Here is a 19,688-nt window from a genome sequence, read left to right on the forward strand (position 1 = left end):
TCCTTTTGATAGATGAACTAAAGATTTTGAGTAAGTTACAGGCTTTTGCAGGTAATCCATTGGGTTGTGCTGAATTGTTTTGAGAAATGCACATACTTCTTTGCAAATGTTAAGGATGATTTGAGAAATGCACCAAAGTGACTGAGAAAAACTGTAATGCCGCTTTTTATTATTGCATATGTCTGAGGTTATGAATGTTCTGAATTATTTTTTTAAATCAACACAAGTAATGACCAGATTGATATTTTTGCTCAGCTGTTCCATGTCTTCTTTGGGGTTTTCACGTATTTGCATAATTTCATCATTTAGTTAACCTGTAGTACACTTTGTCTCTATACACAAAGCTTATGTGAGCTGTGTGGTCAGTAACAGTATGTGGTGGTTTGTGTAATATGAAGGGAAACAACATGTGAGTTCTGTTAAAAAATTAACTGCACTGTCCACAATCAAATGTACAGAGGACATAAACATGCTGTGGGAGTGTTTGCATAGAAAATAACAGAAGTGCACAGTCATTCAGTATGACAGAAAGAGCAAAGAGTAAGAACTGAAGTTTGATCTTCACTGAAAGATTGATTTGTATATACAAAGGGTAGTACATAATTACTTCATTGTATATATTTTTGTCATTTATTTAGAAAGGACTTTTCATGCATAATTACACAATGTATGAACATAATTATTCAAGACAGACAGACAAAGATAGATAAATACAGAGAGATAGATAGACAGACAAAGATAAATAGAATAGATAGACAGACAGATAGATAGATAGATAGATAGATAGATAGATAGAGACAGATCAAACAGATAGATAGATAGATAGATAGATAGATAGATAGATAGATAGATAGATAGATAGATAGAGAGATCAAACAGAGAGAAAGATAGATAGATAGATAGATAGATAGATAGATAGATAGATAGATAGATAGATAGATAGATAGATAGATAGATAGATAGACAAACAGACAGAGGCAGACAGACAAAGATAGATACAGAGAGAAGGATAGATAGATATAGATAGATAGATAGATACAGAGAGAAAGATAGATAGAGATAGATAGATAGATAGATACAGAGAGACAAAGATAGATAGATAGATAGATAGATAGATAGACAGACAGACAAAGATAGATAGATAAATAGATAGATAGACAGACAAAGATGAATAGATAGACAGACAGATAGATACAGAGAGAAAGATAGACAGATAGATAGATAGATAGACAGAGACAGATACATACATACAGAAAGAAAGATAGATAGATAGATAGATAGATAGATAGATAGATAGAGAGAGATAGACATACAGACAGACAGACAAAGATAGATACAGAGAGAAAGAGAAAGATAGATAGATAGATAGATAGATAGATAGATAGATAGATAGATAGACAGAGACAGACAGACAGACAAAGATAGATACAGAGAGAAAGACAGATAGATAGATTGATAGATACAGAGAGAAAGATAGATAGATATAGATAGATAGATAGATAGATAGATAGATAGACAGACAGACAGACAAAGAGATACAGAGAGATAGATAGATAGATAGATAGATAGATAGATAGATAGATAGATAGATAGATAGATAGATAGATACAGAGAGAAAGATAGATAGACACAGACAGACAAAGAGATACAGAGGGAAAGATAGATAGGTAGGTAGAGCCGTACTTGTCCACTAGAGGGCAGAGTGTATCCAACAGTAAATGAAACTGTGGTTCTGGCAATGAAAGCGTCATATGACAACAAAGAAAAAAGAACATTTGTTTCATGGCGTACTTTCATCTTCTGTTGTAACCGCTGGTAAAAGAAAACAACCTTTTGAATCACGTTAAGTGCCTGACTGGGTATAATTAGTGGGAAACTGTTTAAAATGCTCTCTGAAGGATGTGCAGTAAGTGACTGACAGTTCGGCCCGTATAGATTGCTGAACATACTTTCACTGGGTTGGACTCCAACTCAGGAAATCTGTCTCCTTTGAGGGATTCAATTAGTCCCTTTAGTATCACAGTTGATTGTCCCCCCACCTCCTCCAAGCATTTCCTGCAGTTATCTCCAATCAAAAGCTGTCGACACAGAGCTGGACCACTGCAGCAGAGAAACAAAAACATTCCGACAGAGCAACATGTTAAGAAAACCTGCTCTTTGCCAGTAATTCATCAAGAACTAGTTTTCCCATCAAAATGTTTCTCATGAACTATTAATGTTTCAGTGGAAACCAGTTTGTGATGTTTTCTGTGGTATATTCATTGTTTTTATATAGATATTGGCAGGCCAGTGTCTTTCTCTGGAAAAGCAGATGTGATTCCAGCGCACAGCATTATTTCTGTGGAAGTCTCATAAGATGGTGTTTTTGTTGTTAATGCAGCCCTTCTTGGATTGAGAACATTGTCCAAATACTCGGGAAAGAGAGCAGAGTTACTCCATGGCTTTCTCCATCTGGTTGGCAGACCGCACTTTAAGATTAATGGAAGTGTCACTGCGTTCACAGCCATTTGAGCGCAACTCTGTGTCTGTGGGTCTGTGTTTAATTAGCTGCGGCTCTTAAGCGTAAGGCCTTGATGACTGCTCCAAATTGATTCTCTGAGAGGTATATGTAGAGTGATTAGACTTAGGTCAGTATGCAGTTTTCTTCAGTGTTTTGCTATCATTTTCTCTCTGTCAGTCTCATTACACCCTCAGGAGGTGATTTAATTAAGTGCAGCTTCAGCTAAGCACTGTTCATTTTCCATGACACACTTGTGAAAGCATCACACCTTACCACACAGATTGGGCACTAAAAACAGCTGGTCTCCAAGATCCCATTAACCATGTTACCATGTTTTACCTGTTTTTTATAAGAATATAAAATAAAAAAACTTACAGTGCATTCTCCCTCAACCCACTAAAACTCATAACAGGACACAAAAGAAATAATAAGGCCAGTTCTACTGAAATTCAGCACTGAATGTGCACATTCCACTTGATGCATTCCACATTTGGTAAGCCTGTTTTACATTTTTTTTTCCCTTTGGCTTTGACAGGATATTAACTAGAAATAAGAATATATGCTCAGTTTTTGAATATACAAATCATGTAAATCTTTATATAGGTAAATCATTTAAATGTGCAGTTTGTACATTTTAGCGGTGCGGTTGTCAATTGCATATAGAGAAACTAAGGTGACCGACACAGGTCAAAAAGTCGTTGAACACCGTGTCCTAAATACATGTGAGGTGACGCTGCGACATGTGATAAAAGGTGTATTTTTCATGTTAAAGTTAGGAGTTTTTGTCCTAACTAGCTGCGACGGCGACATGCAAAATTTCTAATTTAGAAACGGTTTCTATTTCTTCGACGTTGCGGCTGAAACAACAATATACAAACTATGACAATTATAATCTTGTCCATTTCATTGGGTTCATTCGTTTTGAATGGCCATCCCTGGTGAAACAGCATATGCTGGTAGGTATGTTTTGATGCTGGGATGCTGGTTAGGTAGGTTTTGATGCTGGTTTATGCTGGTCCTTTGCTGGTTCATGCTGGTCCTTGACCAGCAACATGACCAGCAAAAACCAGCAAAGGACCAGCTTAAACCAGCATCAAAACCTACCTAACCAGCATCAAAACATACCTACCAGCATATGCTGTTTTTTTCACCAGGGGTGATATTTCAGTTCTAAAAATGACACACCTTTAACGCCTATTATACGCATACTTCATAAGTTATACGTGTTGTTTACATGTGAAAAATCAGATCATACAGATATTGCAATGTGGTGTAGACACGGACATCTTTATCTTTACTTTATAATCTTTGCAAGTCTTTCAAAATAGTCTTTCAAAATTCTAATAATTGTTAGAATGGTCACGGATCAGCGATCTCCATATAAAACTGATCGTGCAGACCAAACCGTAAGTCGTAAAGATGTGAAACTTGGAGGGATGGTAGTACTCATACCGCCTACAACATGACAAAGGCTTGCTCCAATCGGCCTGATGGGGGCGCCACAGCGAACAAACGTACGAAGTCGCTCATAACTCGTAAATCGTCAATCTCAAGACTCAAGTGTCTTATCCATGTCAGACAAAACGCACACCTCAGATTGTGAGCCGGCCTAGTCCTACGTTTTTAGTCCGATCGGAACAAACCAATGCAGAAAGATTCTGTAGAGAGTTGAACGTTTGGCGCCCCTTTCGAAAAGTCGACTTTTCGAAAGGGGCGCCAAAACGTTCTAAAGGGGCGGGGCCACTTTTAGTAAAATGCTTATAACTCCTGAACAGAATGAGATGTCTTTGCCAAACACAGAAAACTTATGTAAGAGCTCAATCTGAGGCCACAGGAAAAAAAATGCGGAGCTTGATCACTTGGTGGCGCTATTATAAGAAAAGAAATATAAAAATAGCTATAACTGCACAACCATTTGTTCTTTCAACATGAAAATCGGTGTGCACGGTCTTGATCCAAAGTGGCACAAGTGTCTATGAGGACATTCGTCTCTTAAAAAACATGGCCGCCATTGACCATTTTGAGCACTTATTAGACAAGGTTAACGGAGGCTGTTCGAAACAAAACTCGGTGGGCCTGTTCAACTCACAGCCCCAAATATCTGAGAGAAATTTGAAAGAAATCAGCCACTGTGGGGCGATATCACATTTTTCAAGGGTGTAAATGATTACACATATGTGCGATATTTGTGATATGTGATATGTGATAGAACTCCTAATTTCGGACAACTTTACCTCTAGAATCACTGCTGTCAAGATTGTTAAATGATGAACATGTCAGAAACCTACTATGCAAACTAGTTCTAGGTTTCTTTGCTCGATCTGGAAAAAAAAACACAGTACAGTACTATGGACTCTCTAGGTCAACAATTATTAAACATTTTCGAAATTTACCCTTTGGGAGGCTATAAGAAAAGCGGCCTTTCCAAATTTACAGTAGGAAAACTCAAAACTTCATGAAACCTGCTGAGAACATGCAACAGATGATTTTAAACAAGCTTGCACAGTTTTAAGGAGATCGGACCACAGCTGGTGCTTTAACAGTCATAAAGGTTTAAAAATAACATTTCTATGGTAAAATACTTGGATTTGCCAAAAATGCTTCTTTAAATCATTGATTTAGTTGGTTACAGGCTTGCTAAGTAATGTATTTTTTTCATATGTGCTTAAATTCCTTAAGGCGTTTGAAACCCGTTAATCAATGCTTGCAGCTATACTTTTTCTTTTTTAATATTTCCTAAAGAAATTATGCCCCCCCCACCTCCTTTTTTCCCTATAACAGCTGCCGTCATGATAGGCCTACTATGGTTTTGCTATATGTTTTATCTAAGTGTTTTAAACTTGTTGTGTGGTTGCTAGGATGTTCTAGGTGATTGCTAGGGCATTGCTTACTGGCCAAAGCAGTGAAGACTCGTCCTCCAAATCACCACAATATTTCAATCTCTAGACATTGCTCCAGTTCCTTCTATAAATTAAGTCTGTTTCCCCACCCATTTTATTGTTCACTACAGCAAGTATGACTGATTAGTAATAGCACCCTTCATCCTCATTAACATTTAAGCTGTCATCCAGAGCACAAACAAAAGGAAGAGTTCAGGTTTAGGGTTCATCCCAGTGAATCAGTAATAGTAATTGTAGTTTATTTAAGTTTGTTATTTGTGTAATGTCTGTACGCTTTGCTTCTCCTCTTCTAACAGGTGTTTTTGTAATAATGTGTTTTCCAGACTTTACAGCGCTGTAATAATGTGCCTGCCTCCATCTGTCACATGATCACATGATTTGGAAAAGCTGAGAAAGGTTTCATCATGGTTTCGCTGAGGTATGAAACAGGAGATGACATTAATGTGCATCTGTGCAGTCTGAGATCAGTTTGTTTTCTCATTAACATGGCCACATATCACCTGAATTAAATCTTTTGTCTTCCTGCAACATGTGTGGCTGATCTAATGTCTGCAGTATTATGTGCCAACATCTGTTCACCATCTCAAAGTCTTAAATTGCTAAAGGAAATGGAGCAGAATTATTTGTGTGCAATATAAATAATGATCTTATCCACATAGATTACTTTGGTTTATGTTGCAACGTAACTCCATCATTCGGTTTCATGCATGTGCTATAAAAGTTTTCATAATTCTAGTAAAATTGCCATCCATATTCAAATGTGCTTGGGGCAGTTCTTAAGAGCTTATGATCTCATCCCATGAAAATCTCACAGGGTTTCCTATTTGGATCCAGATTTGGAAAGGAAGGCCTGGGTATTCATTTGGTGAAAAGTTGGAATCTTTCCCAATGCTCCAGCAAAATATACGACTGATGAATTATTCACAAGAAGGTCAAAACACATAGATTATTGTTTTTTGCAGATCAGTGCTTTCCTCTGTCTCTCCCTTACTTTAGACAAAACCTCCCAGAATTCCAGAGGCTGTCTTGCCACAGCTGTAGAGCTGGAAAAATTATGTTTTATATATATATAGATATATATATATATAAACATAGTTCAATAAAATTAAATTAAAAATTAAATCAGACTTTTATAATGGTACAAAATACAAAATATTTGTATTTTAAAATAAAAAGATGTATCTTCACAAAAATATTAATATTATTCAAACATTAATATAGGAATATTTACTAGAATTTATTTACTAGAAAAAAATGTAAACAGTATTTCTGGGGAAAATAAATAAATAAATAAATAAATATAGATGATTTGATTATTAAAATTTAGTGAAACAATTAAAAATGGAAAACAGATTTTGGTAAAAAATAAAACTGAATTTGAGAAAAAAAACAAACTTAAATGTAAAAATTTGTAATAAATTTCTACGTTTATAATGCATTTTAAGTTTCGTGAATTCAATTAATTAGACATGCTTTTTGATTTTTTTGTTTTTTTTTTCAATTTAACCATTAAAATGGAGTCTAGAAAAAATAAAACGGAAAAAATGGAATCCAAAAAAATTAAAACAGGAAAAAAAACAGGGGAAAAAAAAATAGATTTCATAGGATCCTATACTTCTTGAGCAGCAAATCAGCATATTAGAAATATTTCTGAAGGATCATGTGACACTGAAGACTGTAGTAATGATGCTGGAAATTCAGCTTTGCCATTTCTGGAAAAAATACATTTTAAAATATATTAAAATAAAAACATTTATGTTTAATTATATTAGTATGTTACTGTTTTTGAGCAAGAAAACGTAAAAACTTCTGAACGATACATAGGTTTGGAGTTTGGGGCGTTTATGTTACCTGCTGTTTTGTGATTGTAATCTAAACCCTTGAGGCTCTCTAGACAACCAGAGGTCAAACTTAACCCCTCCCTCACCCCCCATTTAACATGTCAGAATAACATTCGTTTTAAAGGCCATGCACTTTGACCTCTCTGTCTGCCTTTAACTTTGAACTTTCTTCTTGTCTGTTCTCACATCTACAAGTCTTAAATCTCTGCTGGTTTTTGCTCTGTCTTAGAGTACACTTCTTTCTCATACTTAATGGCGAGGAATCCTGATGTCATTCACCTCGAAGTCCCTTCATACTGCCCAGGCCGAATGAACCAGCGCAGCTGTCAGATTCTTCACAGATTTACAGTAAGCCTCCACTATTAAATCCTGATTATTGCCAGATGGTTTTCCCCCCTTTTTCCCTCTCAGTCTTAGGGTACAAAATGATTTTTTTCTTTCTTTCATGGAGAATGAGATCAGTGGAAAAAGCTGAGCTGAGCTCTGGCCAAACATTGGACTCGTAATAGAATTTTCAAGGAGAAACGAATCTGTATTTGGGGGGGGGGTTGAGAACACACCCATTTCCCTTCAGTTGCCACTAGGCAACTATTTTGATCCAAAACATAGAGTAAACATCCCATTTCACACTCTCACGCTCCCACCGTGAAGCATAATCATGATTCTACCACTTTATTTGCATGTAGTTCCATCTTTTAGCACCATGGTACCACCACATTATTTTTTTTGTGAAGAACCATGACTTGGTTTACCCAGGGACCACCCTGATCTCCTTTTCTGTGACTCAGTGATGTTCCAGCTCATGCAGTGTTCATTACAGACTGAAAGCGGAAAAAAATATGTTGGTGAACCATACTACTTTTTTCCCTCCTCTATTTTACGCAACACTGCTAGATGTACAATGAATGTAGTGTCTTTATTTTACCGACTTTCCCGTCACTCTTTCCCAGTTTTAAAACGTAGCTGCTCTTGCTTGGAGTCTCTCAAAGCAGTTAAGATGTTTTCCCACCCTCTCACATGCATGTATGCGAGTCTGTCATTGTGTATGCGAATGAATAATGATGTCGTTCTTCACTCACGATGTTGTAATTATAATGTTCCAGAGTGTCATCTTGAATTTACTGTAGTGCTAATGGGAGACATTATCCCAGACACAAAGCATCGTTCATTAACTCCAGATATTCACCGTCCTGAGTGAAATACTGTTCCCACTGTCATCATTCTAGCAAAATGTAAACACAAAGGTATGGATCATCATATATCTTAATCAATATTATCAACATATTTGGTGTTGATTTACAGCAGCTTCATGTTAAAGATCTCAAACCAAAGATCTCGCCCAATCCCAATATGTTTTATAATTGTTTAAGTAATACCAACCTTGTTTGTTACATTTTTCAGCCCTCAGAATCAGTTAAAAAAAATCGGTTATCCACTAATGAAGCGCCATCAATCGGCCATATTGGCGGCATGGAACATAATGCCACTGAACTGAACGAATCTTGCATATTTTGCTGATTATTGCTACTGAAAATGGTAAATTATTGTCGTTTTGGGCTGTACTAATCCGTCAGACCAGGAAAAACATTTGGAGTACTACAGAGTGCCAAAAGGTATAACAAATCAAGGAAAAAAGTAAAAAAAAACCTCAAAAGGCGTTTGTGGTTGGCCAACCTGAACCAGTTCCAGGGCAAGAATTTTGAAAACATTCATGTTCGTTCTTAACATTTCCAGTCAGGTAGGTGACATATTAGGCTAATATCTTAATTAATACAGCTCGTTCATATTTTTACCACCTATTAACTTTAGTTTGTCAAAATACTGTGCCCTTTCCTGCTTACTAAGTCTATATGATTTAACAGCTTCCACATGTTTTGTGATTTAGACAGCATAAAATAAAAGAACAACGTATTCAGTAGTACATTCACTGTGCAATCATGCTGTTGTTTACATCTGAAAACTGACCGAAACCGTAAGTGCAAACGCTCTATCCACCTTTTTTTTCAATGCTTTCCGTTCATTATCCTATAGGGAAATAATGAGAAGAATAACAACATGCAGTAAACAGTAAAACTGTTTGCACTACAAACCAGTGTGATTAAGATAATACATTAAAATAACATGGTAATACACACCAATTTGCAATATCAAGCAGCAAAACAAGCTTCTTTGTACAACTAAAAATTGCTGGATGACACCGGAAGCCGCACCCATAAAAATGTACAAAATGGCCTCTGCCACTTTTACGTGAGGAGAAAGGTGCATAAGGAAGAATAACAACGTGCAGTAAACGGTAAAACTGTTTGCACTACAAACCACAATGCTTATAATTAAGATAATACATTTAAATAACAAACTAAGACACCTCAATGTGCAATATCAAGCAAAACGAGCTGTTGTACAGCTAAAAATAGCTTCCCTGGTGAAAAAATCAGCATGTGCTGGTAGGTATGTTTTGATGCTGGTTTAAGCTGGTCCTTAGCTGGTTTATGCTGGTCCTTTGCTGGTTTATGCTGGTCATGTTGCTGGTCAAGGACCAGCATCAACCAGCAAAGGACCAGCATAAACCAGCAAAGGACCAGCTTAAACCAGCACCAAAACATACCTAACCAGCATCCCAGCATCAAAACATGCCTACCAGCATATGCTGTTTTTTTCACCAGGGTGGACACGGATGTAAACAAAAGCCTAAAATCTTACGGGGAAAAAGGTGGATAGGCGAAAATGAGCCACACAGCTGCCCTCCACTTTGTAGAAGGAAGGAAACGCAAACATTCAGTTAAAGAGAAGTATGAACCCTGGTGAAAAAACCAGCATATGCTGGTAGGTATGTTTTGATGCTGGTTTAAGCTGGTCCTTAGCTGGTTTATGCTGGTTCTTTGCTGGTTTTTGCTGGTCCTTTGCTGGTTTATGCTGGTCATGTTGCTGGTCAAGGACCAGCATCAACCAGCAAAGGACCAGCATAAACCAGCTAAGGACCAGCATAAACCAGCTAAGGACCAGCAAAAACCAGCAAAGGACCAGCTTAAACCAGCACCTAACCAGCATCCCAGCATCAAAACATGCCTATCAGCATATGCTGTTTTTTTCACCAGGGTGGACACGGATGTAAACAAAAGCCTAAAATCTTACGGGAAAAAAGGTGGACAGGCGAAAATGAGCCACACAACTGCCCTCCACTTTGTAGAAGGAAGGAAACGCAAACATTCAGTTACAGAGAAGTATGAACCCTGGTGAAAAAACCAGCATATGCTGGTAGGTATGTTTTGATGCTGGGATGCTGGTTAGGTAGGTTTTGATGCTGGTTTAAGCTGGTCCTTTGCTGGTTTATGCTGGTCCTTAGCTGGTTTAAGATGGTCCTTTGCTGGTTTATGCTGGTCCTTAGCTGGTTTAAGCTGGTCCTTTGCTGGTTTTTGCTGGTCCTTAGCTGGTTTAAGCTGGTCCTTTGCTGGTTTTTGCTGGTCATGTTGCTGGTCAAGGACCAGCATAAACCAGCAAAGGACCAGCTTAAACCAGCATCAAAACCTACCTAACCAGCATCCCAGCATCAAAGCATGCCTACCAGGATATGCTGTTTTTTTCACCAGGGAGGACACGGATGTAAACAAAAGCCTAAAATCTTACAGGGAAAAAGGTGGATAGGCGAAGATGAGCCACACAACTGCCCTCCACTTTGTAGAAGGAAGGAAACGCAAACATTCAGTTACAGAGAAGTATGAACCCTGGTGAAAAAACCAGCATATGCTGGTAGGTATGTTTTGATGCTGGGATGCTGGTTAGGTAGGTTTTGATGCTGGTTTAAGCTGGTCCTTTGCTGGTTTATGCTGGTCATGTTGCTGGTCAAGGGCCAGCATAAACCAGCAAAGGACCAGCTTAAACCAGCATCAAAACATGCCTACCAGCATATGCTGTTTTTTCACCAGGGAAAACTGATGAATTAATATTTAAAATGAGTGAGACAACATTGAGCAAATCTTGGTCTCGTGTTTATAATTCAAACAGACTGACATATTAAAATCCGCACATGGGTGGCGCTGTTTCTCTTTCAAAAACAAACGTGTACGAGGGAGTGGCATTATTTTTGCCTCAGATGTTTCTCTTCATTCTTTCGTTCTCTCGCCTCATCAGTTGGTCTGCATGTAGACGAGATGCAGATGTCGAAAGACCTTTACCCTCCTTCTCTTGGAAGAGAAAAGACATTGTCAGATGTCTCGTTTATTCGGTACTCTCTCTCTCTCAAACTCTTCACCTTACAGCTCTTGACAACTGTGTATCTTTGAGCGCACTTACAACCTCTCATAACGTTACACATTTAATCACAAAGACTACATCACACAATCACCCCCTGCTGAAAACAGGGCTCTTTCTGCATAACCGCATCAGGATGTTTCATTCTCTCCCACGGTACAACTCCACAGAACATCTTTCTGATCTTTCTGCTTCTGCCCATCCAAACCGCAGTGCTCTAAGTCACATTCACACACATCAAAATGCCACCCATTTAGTTTCCAAGTTATCCAAACTTTCTAGAAAAAAACTACAGTTGCTGGAATAACATTGGTAAATTGGTATTAGAGATCTTATTATTGTAAAAGTAAATAAATAAAACCTAAATAAATCCTTTGAAGATATGTCCTCCCAAATTAATTATATTCTGATTTTATAATAATACTAGCCTTTATAAATTATACCATATATTCTTTTTTAAAAATCAATAAAAAGTATATTTTGACGAAATTTACGTTAAAGTCTTAAGTCATAAACACATGATATCAATATTTCACATTCAAATATGAATATATATGAAGATATAACAGATTAATGATATTTCAAGCTACTGCACTATATTAAAGTATGTTATTCAGTATGCTTGTTAAATATATTAATAGAAGTTAAAAATATATTAAATTAACAATAAACAAAAACAATACATTATTATGCATGTTTTTGGTTACTTCCATACGTCTTTGTGGAGCAAAGCGTCTTCAAACAACACAAATATGTTGCATTACGCGCATTAAACATAATTATGCTCATCAAGCACGTATTGATTTTGCATAAACCTCATATTTATCGTGTTTCAGGGCCTAAAATAGGTGTAAAACAGACAGAAGTAGACATCAGTAAACCGAACTCCTCCTCCTCCTCCCTCCTGCTGTAAGGCGTTTCATTCTGCTGTGCGCTCTGAGCGGGCGCGCCATCGTGCCACTGTACGCTACTTCATCTCCCCAGAACCTGTTTTTATATTTCATCTGCAATCATACCACTCCATCACTCCTGTGTGTCCCTCAGCCTCAGTTTTGCACGGTTAACGTGCAGTAACATCAGGACCTATGGCGCTTAATGGATATATATTGACCGCTCTGTGCGCACTTTGGGCAGGGATCATCGCTGCGGATGACCGAACACCCTCCTTTAGAGGTATTATTTTTTCGTCCATGTTGCATTGATTGTCTTATGGTTAATGGATAAATATGTTTTGCATGTTAGTTATTACTGCTGTCTCTGTGCGTAAAAGTCGATTACAAGTTACATTAGACAGATGTTAAATGCAGCTGCAAATAAACAATCGACATACAACATTCTGCACTGTATGGGGTTCTTTTTTACTGCTTTTACGGTTTTCTGTTTTGCTATAATAAACAGAAAAATTATAATACATTGTATAGAGGTATTTTGAAGTATAGTATATGGTTTTGTGTAATAAAGTCGTGAGTTATATTATGCAGTCATAGGGTGGAAGTATATAGTGTGGTAGTTTAATGAGTTGCAGTAGTATAGCAACACACAGAATGAATCAAATAAGTTTTTTCTAATGCAAAATGACATATCCATCAATCCAGAGATACCTGATGATGATGTCAAGCTGCTTGTTTTAAAGTATATGCAGGAGATTCTTCTTTGATGCATTGAAAATAAACTAAATTGTGGATTGTGAGCTGTAATTCATATGATCTGGAATTGAGGATTTGTTAAGATGCAACTTATGTTTTTGGATATCCCTTGTGGATTTTTTGCAAGAAAGGCCTTGGTTAAAGCCAGATTTATGAAAGTTGGTAAAAATAAGGTAAAATAGTTATTTTAAATAGTGCAAATCTGATTTGACCATCCTAAAAAGTTACATGGTTAGGTAAACATTTTATGACATTTTTTATATATATATTTTACATCTGGATACATCTGTACATACCTGTGTACAGTATCTCATACACTTTAATACTCTATTCAAAAAACCTGTAATGTCACATGACTGCAGGGTTGAGGTCAGGTGATGCTAACTTCTCAGATTGATAAGGGAGCAAGTACTTTATCATCCACCAATAGAGGGGGCTCATTATTTTTTTCCAACTAATTATTGTGATTAGGAAGTGATAGATTAAAGTGAGTAAACGCTTAAAGTTAATATCTATGTTGCGTTATGAACGTGAGATTGCATCGCCTCCGTTTACACAAACGATTTTCATGCAAACTCACATTTGAAGCTTTTTTAGCTAATGTTTTACCTTAAGTATGTAAACCTAAAAGACTAGACCCAATTATGACCTGATAATTTTGTGATTCTCCTCTTTTTCCTGCAGAGTGTCCTGTGGACTTGTTCTTTGTGTTGGACACGTCTGAAAGTGTGGCCCTCAGAGCCAAACCGCCAGAGTTTTACATCAACCAGCTCAAGACCTTCACTAAGAATTTCATTGATCAGCTTAAGGACTTGTATGCTATCTTTAAGTTACATTTTTCGATTGATATACATATTCTGACTGAGTTCTAACATATGCTTTTAAGGTTCACAAAGTGTATTCTAGAAAATGCAGATTCACAGAATGGAGCCTCCCTTTGGTGGCTGCCATATTGAGATCACATGACCAGGCCAAACTTTTTACTTCCTTTTGCCTTTTTTTAAGTGCAATGCCATCGATGTTATTCAATGAATTTTTCTAATTGCATGATGCTTCATAGTATTTTTGTATGCCAAAAATACACTGCATGGGTCAAAATTATCGATTTTTCTTTTATGCCAAAAATCATTAGGATATTAAGTAAAGATCATGTTCCATGAAGATATTTTGTGAATGTCTTACAGTAAATATATCAAAACTTAATTTCTGATTAGTAATATGCATTGCTAAGAACTTCATTTGGACAACTTTAAAGGTGATTTCCTCAATATTAAGATTTTTTTGCACCTTCAGATTCCAGATTTTCCAATAGGCTAAATTTTGTCCAATTTTTCATCTACTGTTTATATTTTATTTCAGCTTTATTCAGTTAACAAATGTTTTAAATAGTTTCATTAGGTTCATTTTAAATGACAATAATAACCTTGGTTAGTACTGTTGTATCAGTCAGCAGACAAATGCTTTTTAGTGCACCTTTGAAAAATGAGTTTACATACATTTTTACTTTATTCCTTTGCTACAAACTTAATATAATCGGCTGTGCTGTTTCCAGACGACAACCATGTGATCGCGACGTGACGTGGAACTCTGGAGCGCTGCACTACAGTGACGACACTGAGTTGGTGATGGGGTTGGTTGACCTGAACACAAAGCGTGCTGAACTGAAGGCTGCCATAGACAAAATCAAATACATCGGCAAAGGAACATACACCGACTGTGCCATCAGGGAGGGAATCTCTGAGCTGCTCCGAGCGTATGTGACTTTTTTGGCATTACCTAAACTGCATATGCATTCTAAAATGTGATATTGGCATGTCATATTGCATGTAAATAGCCACATGCATCTGTCTGCAGGGGCTCCCATTATCATGAAAATAAGTACATTGTGGTGGTCACTGATGGTCACCCTGTGACCGGCTACAAGGAGCCATGTGGTGGGATCCAGGAGGCCGCTAATGAGGCACGACAGCACGCCATCAAAGTGTTCGCTGTGGCCATCTCACCTGACCAGGAGGTACAGTACACATAACAGATGCTACCTTAAATTTGAAGTGCATTGCATGACATTTTCTGACATTTGAAGCATACTGTGTAATTTTACTTGACCAATTAAATTAAATTCCTGTCATTGATTACTCACCCTCATGTCATTAAAAACCCATTAGACCTTCATTCATCTTTGGAACATGCATTAAGATATTTTTGATGAAATCCGAGAGCTTTGTGACCCTGCATAGACAGCAATGCAACCAACACATTCAAGGCCCTGAAAGGTAGTAAAGACATTGTTAAAATAGTCCATGTGACATCAGTGGTTCAACTGCAATTTTATGAAACTACAAGAATACTTTTTGTGTGCAAAGAAAACAAAATAATGACATTGTTCAACAATTTCTTCTCTTCCGTGTTAGTCAACGCCATGTGTTTAGGAGAATACCTGAACGTTATTTTTATTTTCTTTGCACACAAAACGTGTCAGTTGCTTTGCTGTCTATGCAGGATTAGAAAGCTCTCGGATTTCATCAGAAATATCTTAATTTGTGTTCCAAAGATGAATAAAGGTCTTACGGGATTGGATTTTATCCATCTTTTGATCATCATTGTATTGCATTGCATTACATGTTTTGCGCCACACAATAAAAACTACAGATCTTGATCATAAAACTAAGCATTTAAATATCATTTTACTAAGACATATAATTGGGAGATAGAAACAATATTTTTAAGCATTTTATGTAAGTATTTTGCTGTACATCTCTACAAAATATCAGCATCTGCAGCAAACTGCATACTTTTACTCATTTTGGGCGACTGAATGCAACTGATTTTCTTTCTTCCTCGAGCTTCATATTATCCTATATCATATTATATATGAGCCATTAAAGCCTGATGTATCAGTTATTATACTTAAAAAATAAAAAAACACACATACTGTATCTTTAAAACACATAGCAACTTAACAGCAACTTAGCAGTAAATCCGACATCTTTTTCTTGTGTAAGTGGGCGACCATAATAAGCAGCAGTGTGGAGTAGACATGCCCATGGTCAAAAGTCTGGCCACACTTGAATACACAAAATGTGATGCTTTTTCTCATGCAAATGTATTTGGACAAGCAATAATTTTTCCCTTTTCTGTCAACTGTCTTTTTCTCAGGACACCAGACTTTCTATCATTGCCACAGATGCCAGCTACAGACAGAACTTCACCGCTGCAGACAACTCCCGCTCCACGCAGATGGCCACTATAAAAACCATCATCAACATGATTGTGAGTGTCGTAGCACAACCTCACCACAACAAGGACATCTAAGTGGTTTCCTGTGAATTTAAGGGTCGGACTGACCCAAACACATACAGAACTGATTTGGATGAAGACAAACTTGATGTTTTGAATGTTTATTTGTGAAAAAGATTACAATCATAAAGTGTACTTTGAACTATATACACTACCATTCAAAGTTTTGGGGTCATTATTCATTTTTTCCTTGGAAGTAATACTTTTATGCAGGATTAATTACGTTGATCAAAGGTGATTTAGTGAAGACATTTAGACTTTTACAGAAGATTTCTGTTTCAAATTAACTGTGTTGTTTTGAACCTGAAAACCTGGTTTTAAGCAGCACAACTGTTTTTAATATTGATATTATTGAAAAGTTTTTTTGGGCAGCAAATCAGCATATTAGAATAATTTCTGAAGAATCATGTGACACTAAAGACCGGAGTAATGATGCTGAAAATTCAGCTTTGCATCACAGGAATAAATTACATTTTAAAATGGAAAACAGTTATTTTAAATTTAATAATACTTAACAAAATTACAGTTTCTACTTGTTTTGATCAAATAAATGCAGCCTTGATGAGCATAAGATTATCAAAAAATATTAAAAACTGTACCAAGCCCCTTTTTTATTTATTTATTTTTTTGTTGTTGAATGGTTGTGTATATTGCTAAGGCAATTCCAGTTCAATGCAATATCTATTTATTAATTCAGATTGCACTGAACATATGTGCTCAACACAGTGGGAATTTCAACTCAGTGAACTTCCTTTATCTGTGCACCATCAATAATGCCAACTATTGTAAGCAAGGCATCTGAGCTTGTGCCAATTGTCTGTCTAGATTTTCTCTAATGTTGTCCTTTTCTCTTTTTTTTGCTTTTCCTTCTAGACGAATGAAACGAAGGACGTGGTATGTGGATTTTCCATAGCTTTTGTATATTTATATGCAATACTTTTTTATTACATACATTGGGATATTAATTTCATCTTTTCAATCTTTCCTTCAGTGCTGCTCCTTTGACTGCAATGTAAGTAACATTACTTATCTAACCCATTCAAACAGATCTTGTATGGATGTTTTCTGTTTCTAACTGTTTCGTGCGATATCTTCACAGGCTCCTGGAGGCCCTGTGGGACCCCGTGGTGACCCAGGACAAAGAGTAAGTATTAAAAAATATACATTTTCATATCTTTATGTTGCCTCTACATACATATGCATAGAAATCACCTGTTGATTCCTATGAAACGTTACATGTTCAATTCACTCTAAACATGCCTAACCTTTCTTTTGCAGGGAGAGGGTGGAAGACCAGGCATGCCAGGAGAAAAAGGAGATTTTGGTCCTCCGGTAAGCATCTGCTGTCTGTTTTTCGATATGCTCCTACAAACAGAAGAGGAGGACATTTCTGACCTCCTCCAGAAAACACTTAGGATCAATTATAATGATGAACTTTGATGTTTAAGCATGCATTACCATGATTATTGCTCATATTTAAATGTAAATGTAATCTTAAAGGGGATATTTGCATGGTGTTTGCATATAAATGTGTCTTAGCAGTGTGTGGACACAATCATGATCATTTTTTTGAATCCCCAAAAAACCCAAACAGTCTCAAATATCAAGCTGTTTTGATTTTCTGAGGAATATGATGTCATACTGCTCAGGCCTGCCCATGAGCATTGACGGACAGTCATGTATTAGCATATTTCTGCCCTCAGCCAGTTATACACTGTCCGCCATTTTCCCCATGCTCGAGCAGCTGTGGCGACAACAATGTCTTGTAAGCAATGCAGGTGTTTTGTAGTTAGACGCAAAAGTGAACAAAAGAGTCTTAATTTTTCCCAACATCACTGAGGTTGCAGTGGATTAGTTTTATTTTTGATGGTAACGCACCACCGAATACTCAAAAAAACGAAAGAGAGGGGTGGAGTGAGCAGTATCTCATTATCATTTAAAGAGACATGCACCGATGTCTAACTCATGTCTAAAAGCCTATTTACACCAAGGATGTTAACTATAAAGATAATGGTAAAGACACATTTGTAAAAATTGTTCTAATTCTATGAGAATAGACATGTTCACACCAAAACTATAATAATAATAATACAGAGAAACAATATTTTTGGAATCACTTTCAGAACTATTTTTTTTCCAGGTGATGAACAATAAAAATATTGACAGCCAATCAGAATCTACCTGACTTTAAAAAGTTCAACCATTTAAAGTGGCAGATTATGACGCGTTTTAGTGCCACGTTAAAAAAAAATCTAAAAAGATTAAAGTCAGAATATTTTGAGAATAATGTCGAAATTGTGAGAATAAAGTTGAAATGTTTCGAGAATAAAGGCGAAATTATGAGAATAAAGTTGAAATGTTTCAAGAATAAAGGTAAAATGTTTTGAGAATAATGTCAAAATTATGAAAATAAAGTCAAAATGTTTAGATAATGAAGTCGAAATTTCGAGAATAAAGTTGAAATGTTTTGAGAATAATGTCGAAATTACGAGAATAAAGTCAAAATGTTTAGATAATGAAGTCGAAATTTCGAGAATAAAGTTGAAATGTTTTGAGAATAATGTCGAAATTACGAGAATAAAGTCAAAATGTTTAGATAATGAAGTCGAAATTCCGAGAATAAAGTCAAAATGTTTCGAGAATAATGTTGAAATTACGAGAATAAAGTTGAAATGTTTCGAGAATAAAGGTGAAATGTTTTGAGAATAATGTAGAACTTACAAGAATAAAGTTGAAATGTTTCAAGTATAAAGTCAAAATTCCGACAATAAAGTCGAAATGTTTAGACAATGAAGTCGAAATTACGTGAATACAGTCAAAATGTTTTGAGAATAATGTCGAAATTACGAGAATAAAGTCAAAATGTTTCAGAAATAAAGGCGAAATTACAAGAATAAAGTTGAAATGTTTCAAGAATAAAGGTGAAATGTTTTGAGAATAATGTCAAAATTACGAAAATAAAGTCAAAATGTTTAAATAATGAAGTCGAAATTACGAGAATAAAGTTGAAATGTTTTGAGAATAATGTAGAATTTACGAGAATAAAGTCAAAATGTTTCAAGAATAAAGGCGAAATTACGAGAATAAAGTTGAAATGTTTCGAGAATAAAGGTGAAATGTTTTGAGAATAATGCCAAAATTACGAAAATAAAGTCAAAATTTTGAGATAATAAAGTCGAAATTACGAGAATAAAGTTGAAATGTTTTGAGAATAATGTAGAACTTACGAGAATAAAGTTGAAATGTTTCAAGAATA

The 19,688-nt window shown here is 36.2% G+C and overlaps 1 protein-coding gene across 1 annotated transcript in view; it reads left to right on the forward strand.

Annotated features, from left to right (window-relative positions):
- The first annotated feature begins 12,400 nt into the window (after window positions 1–12,400).
- col6a1 (collagen, type VI, alpha 1) overlaps window positions 12,401–19,688 on the forward strand; it is a 46,092-nt gene continuing 38,804 nt past the window's right edge. Inside the window, 9 exon segments of the mRNA XM_051123408.1 lie at window positions 12,401–12,662; window positions 13,820–13,949; window positions 14,688–14,888; window positions 14,990–15,149; window positions 16,292–16,405; window positions 17,306–17,326; window positions 17,424–17,444; window positions 17,532–17,576; window positions 17,711–17,764. Of these exon segments, the coding sequence (XP_050979365.1) occupies window positions 12,575–12,662; window positions 13,820–13,949; window positions 14,688–14,888; window positions 14,990–15,149; window positions 16,292–16,405; window positions 17,306–17,326; window positions 17,424–17,444; window positions 17,532–17,576; window positions 17,711–17,764 (834 nt within the window). The 5' untranslated portion in view covers window positions 12,401–12,574.

This window comes from Labeo rohita, chromosome 11 (genome assembly GCF_022985175.1).
Source record: "Labeo rohita strain BAU-BD-2019 chromosome 11, IGBB_LRoh.1.0, whole genome shotgun sequence".
Taxonomy (NCBI): domain Eukaryota; kingdom Metazoa; phylum Chordata; class Actinopteri; order Cypriniformes; family Cyprinidae; genus Labeo; species Labeo rohita.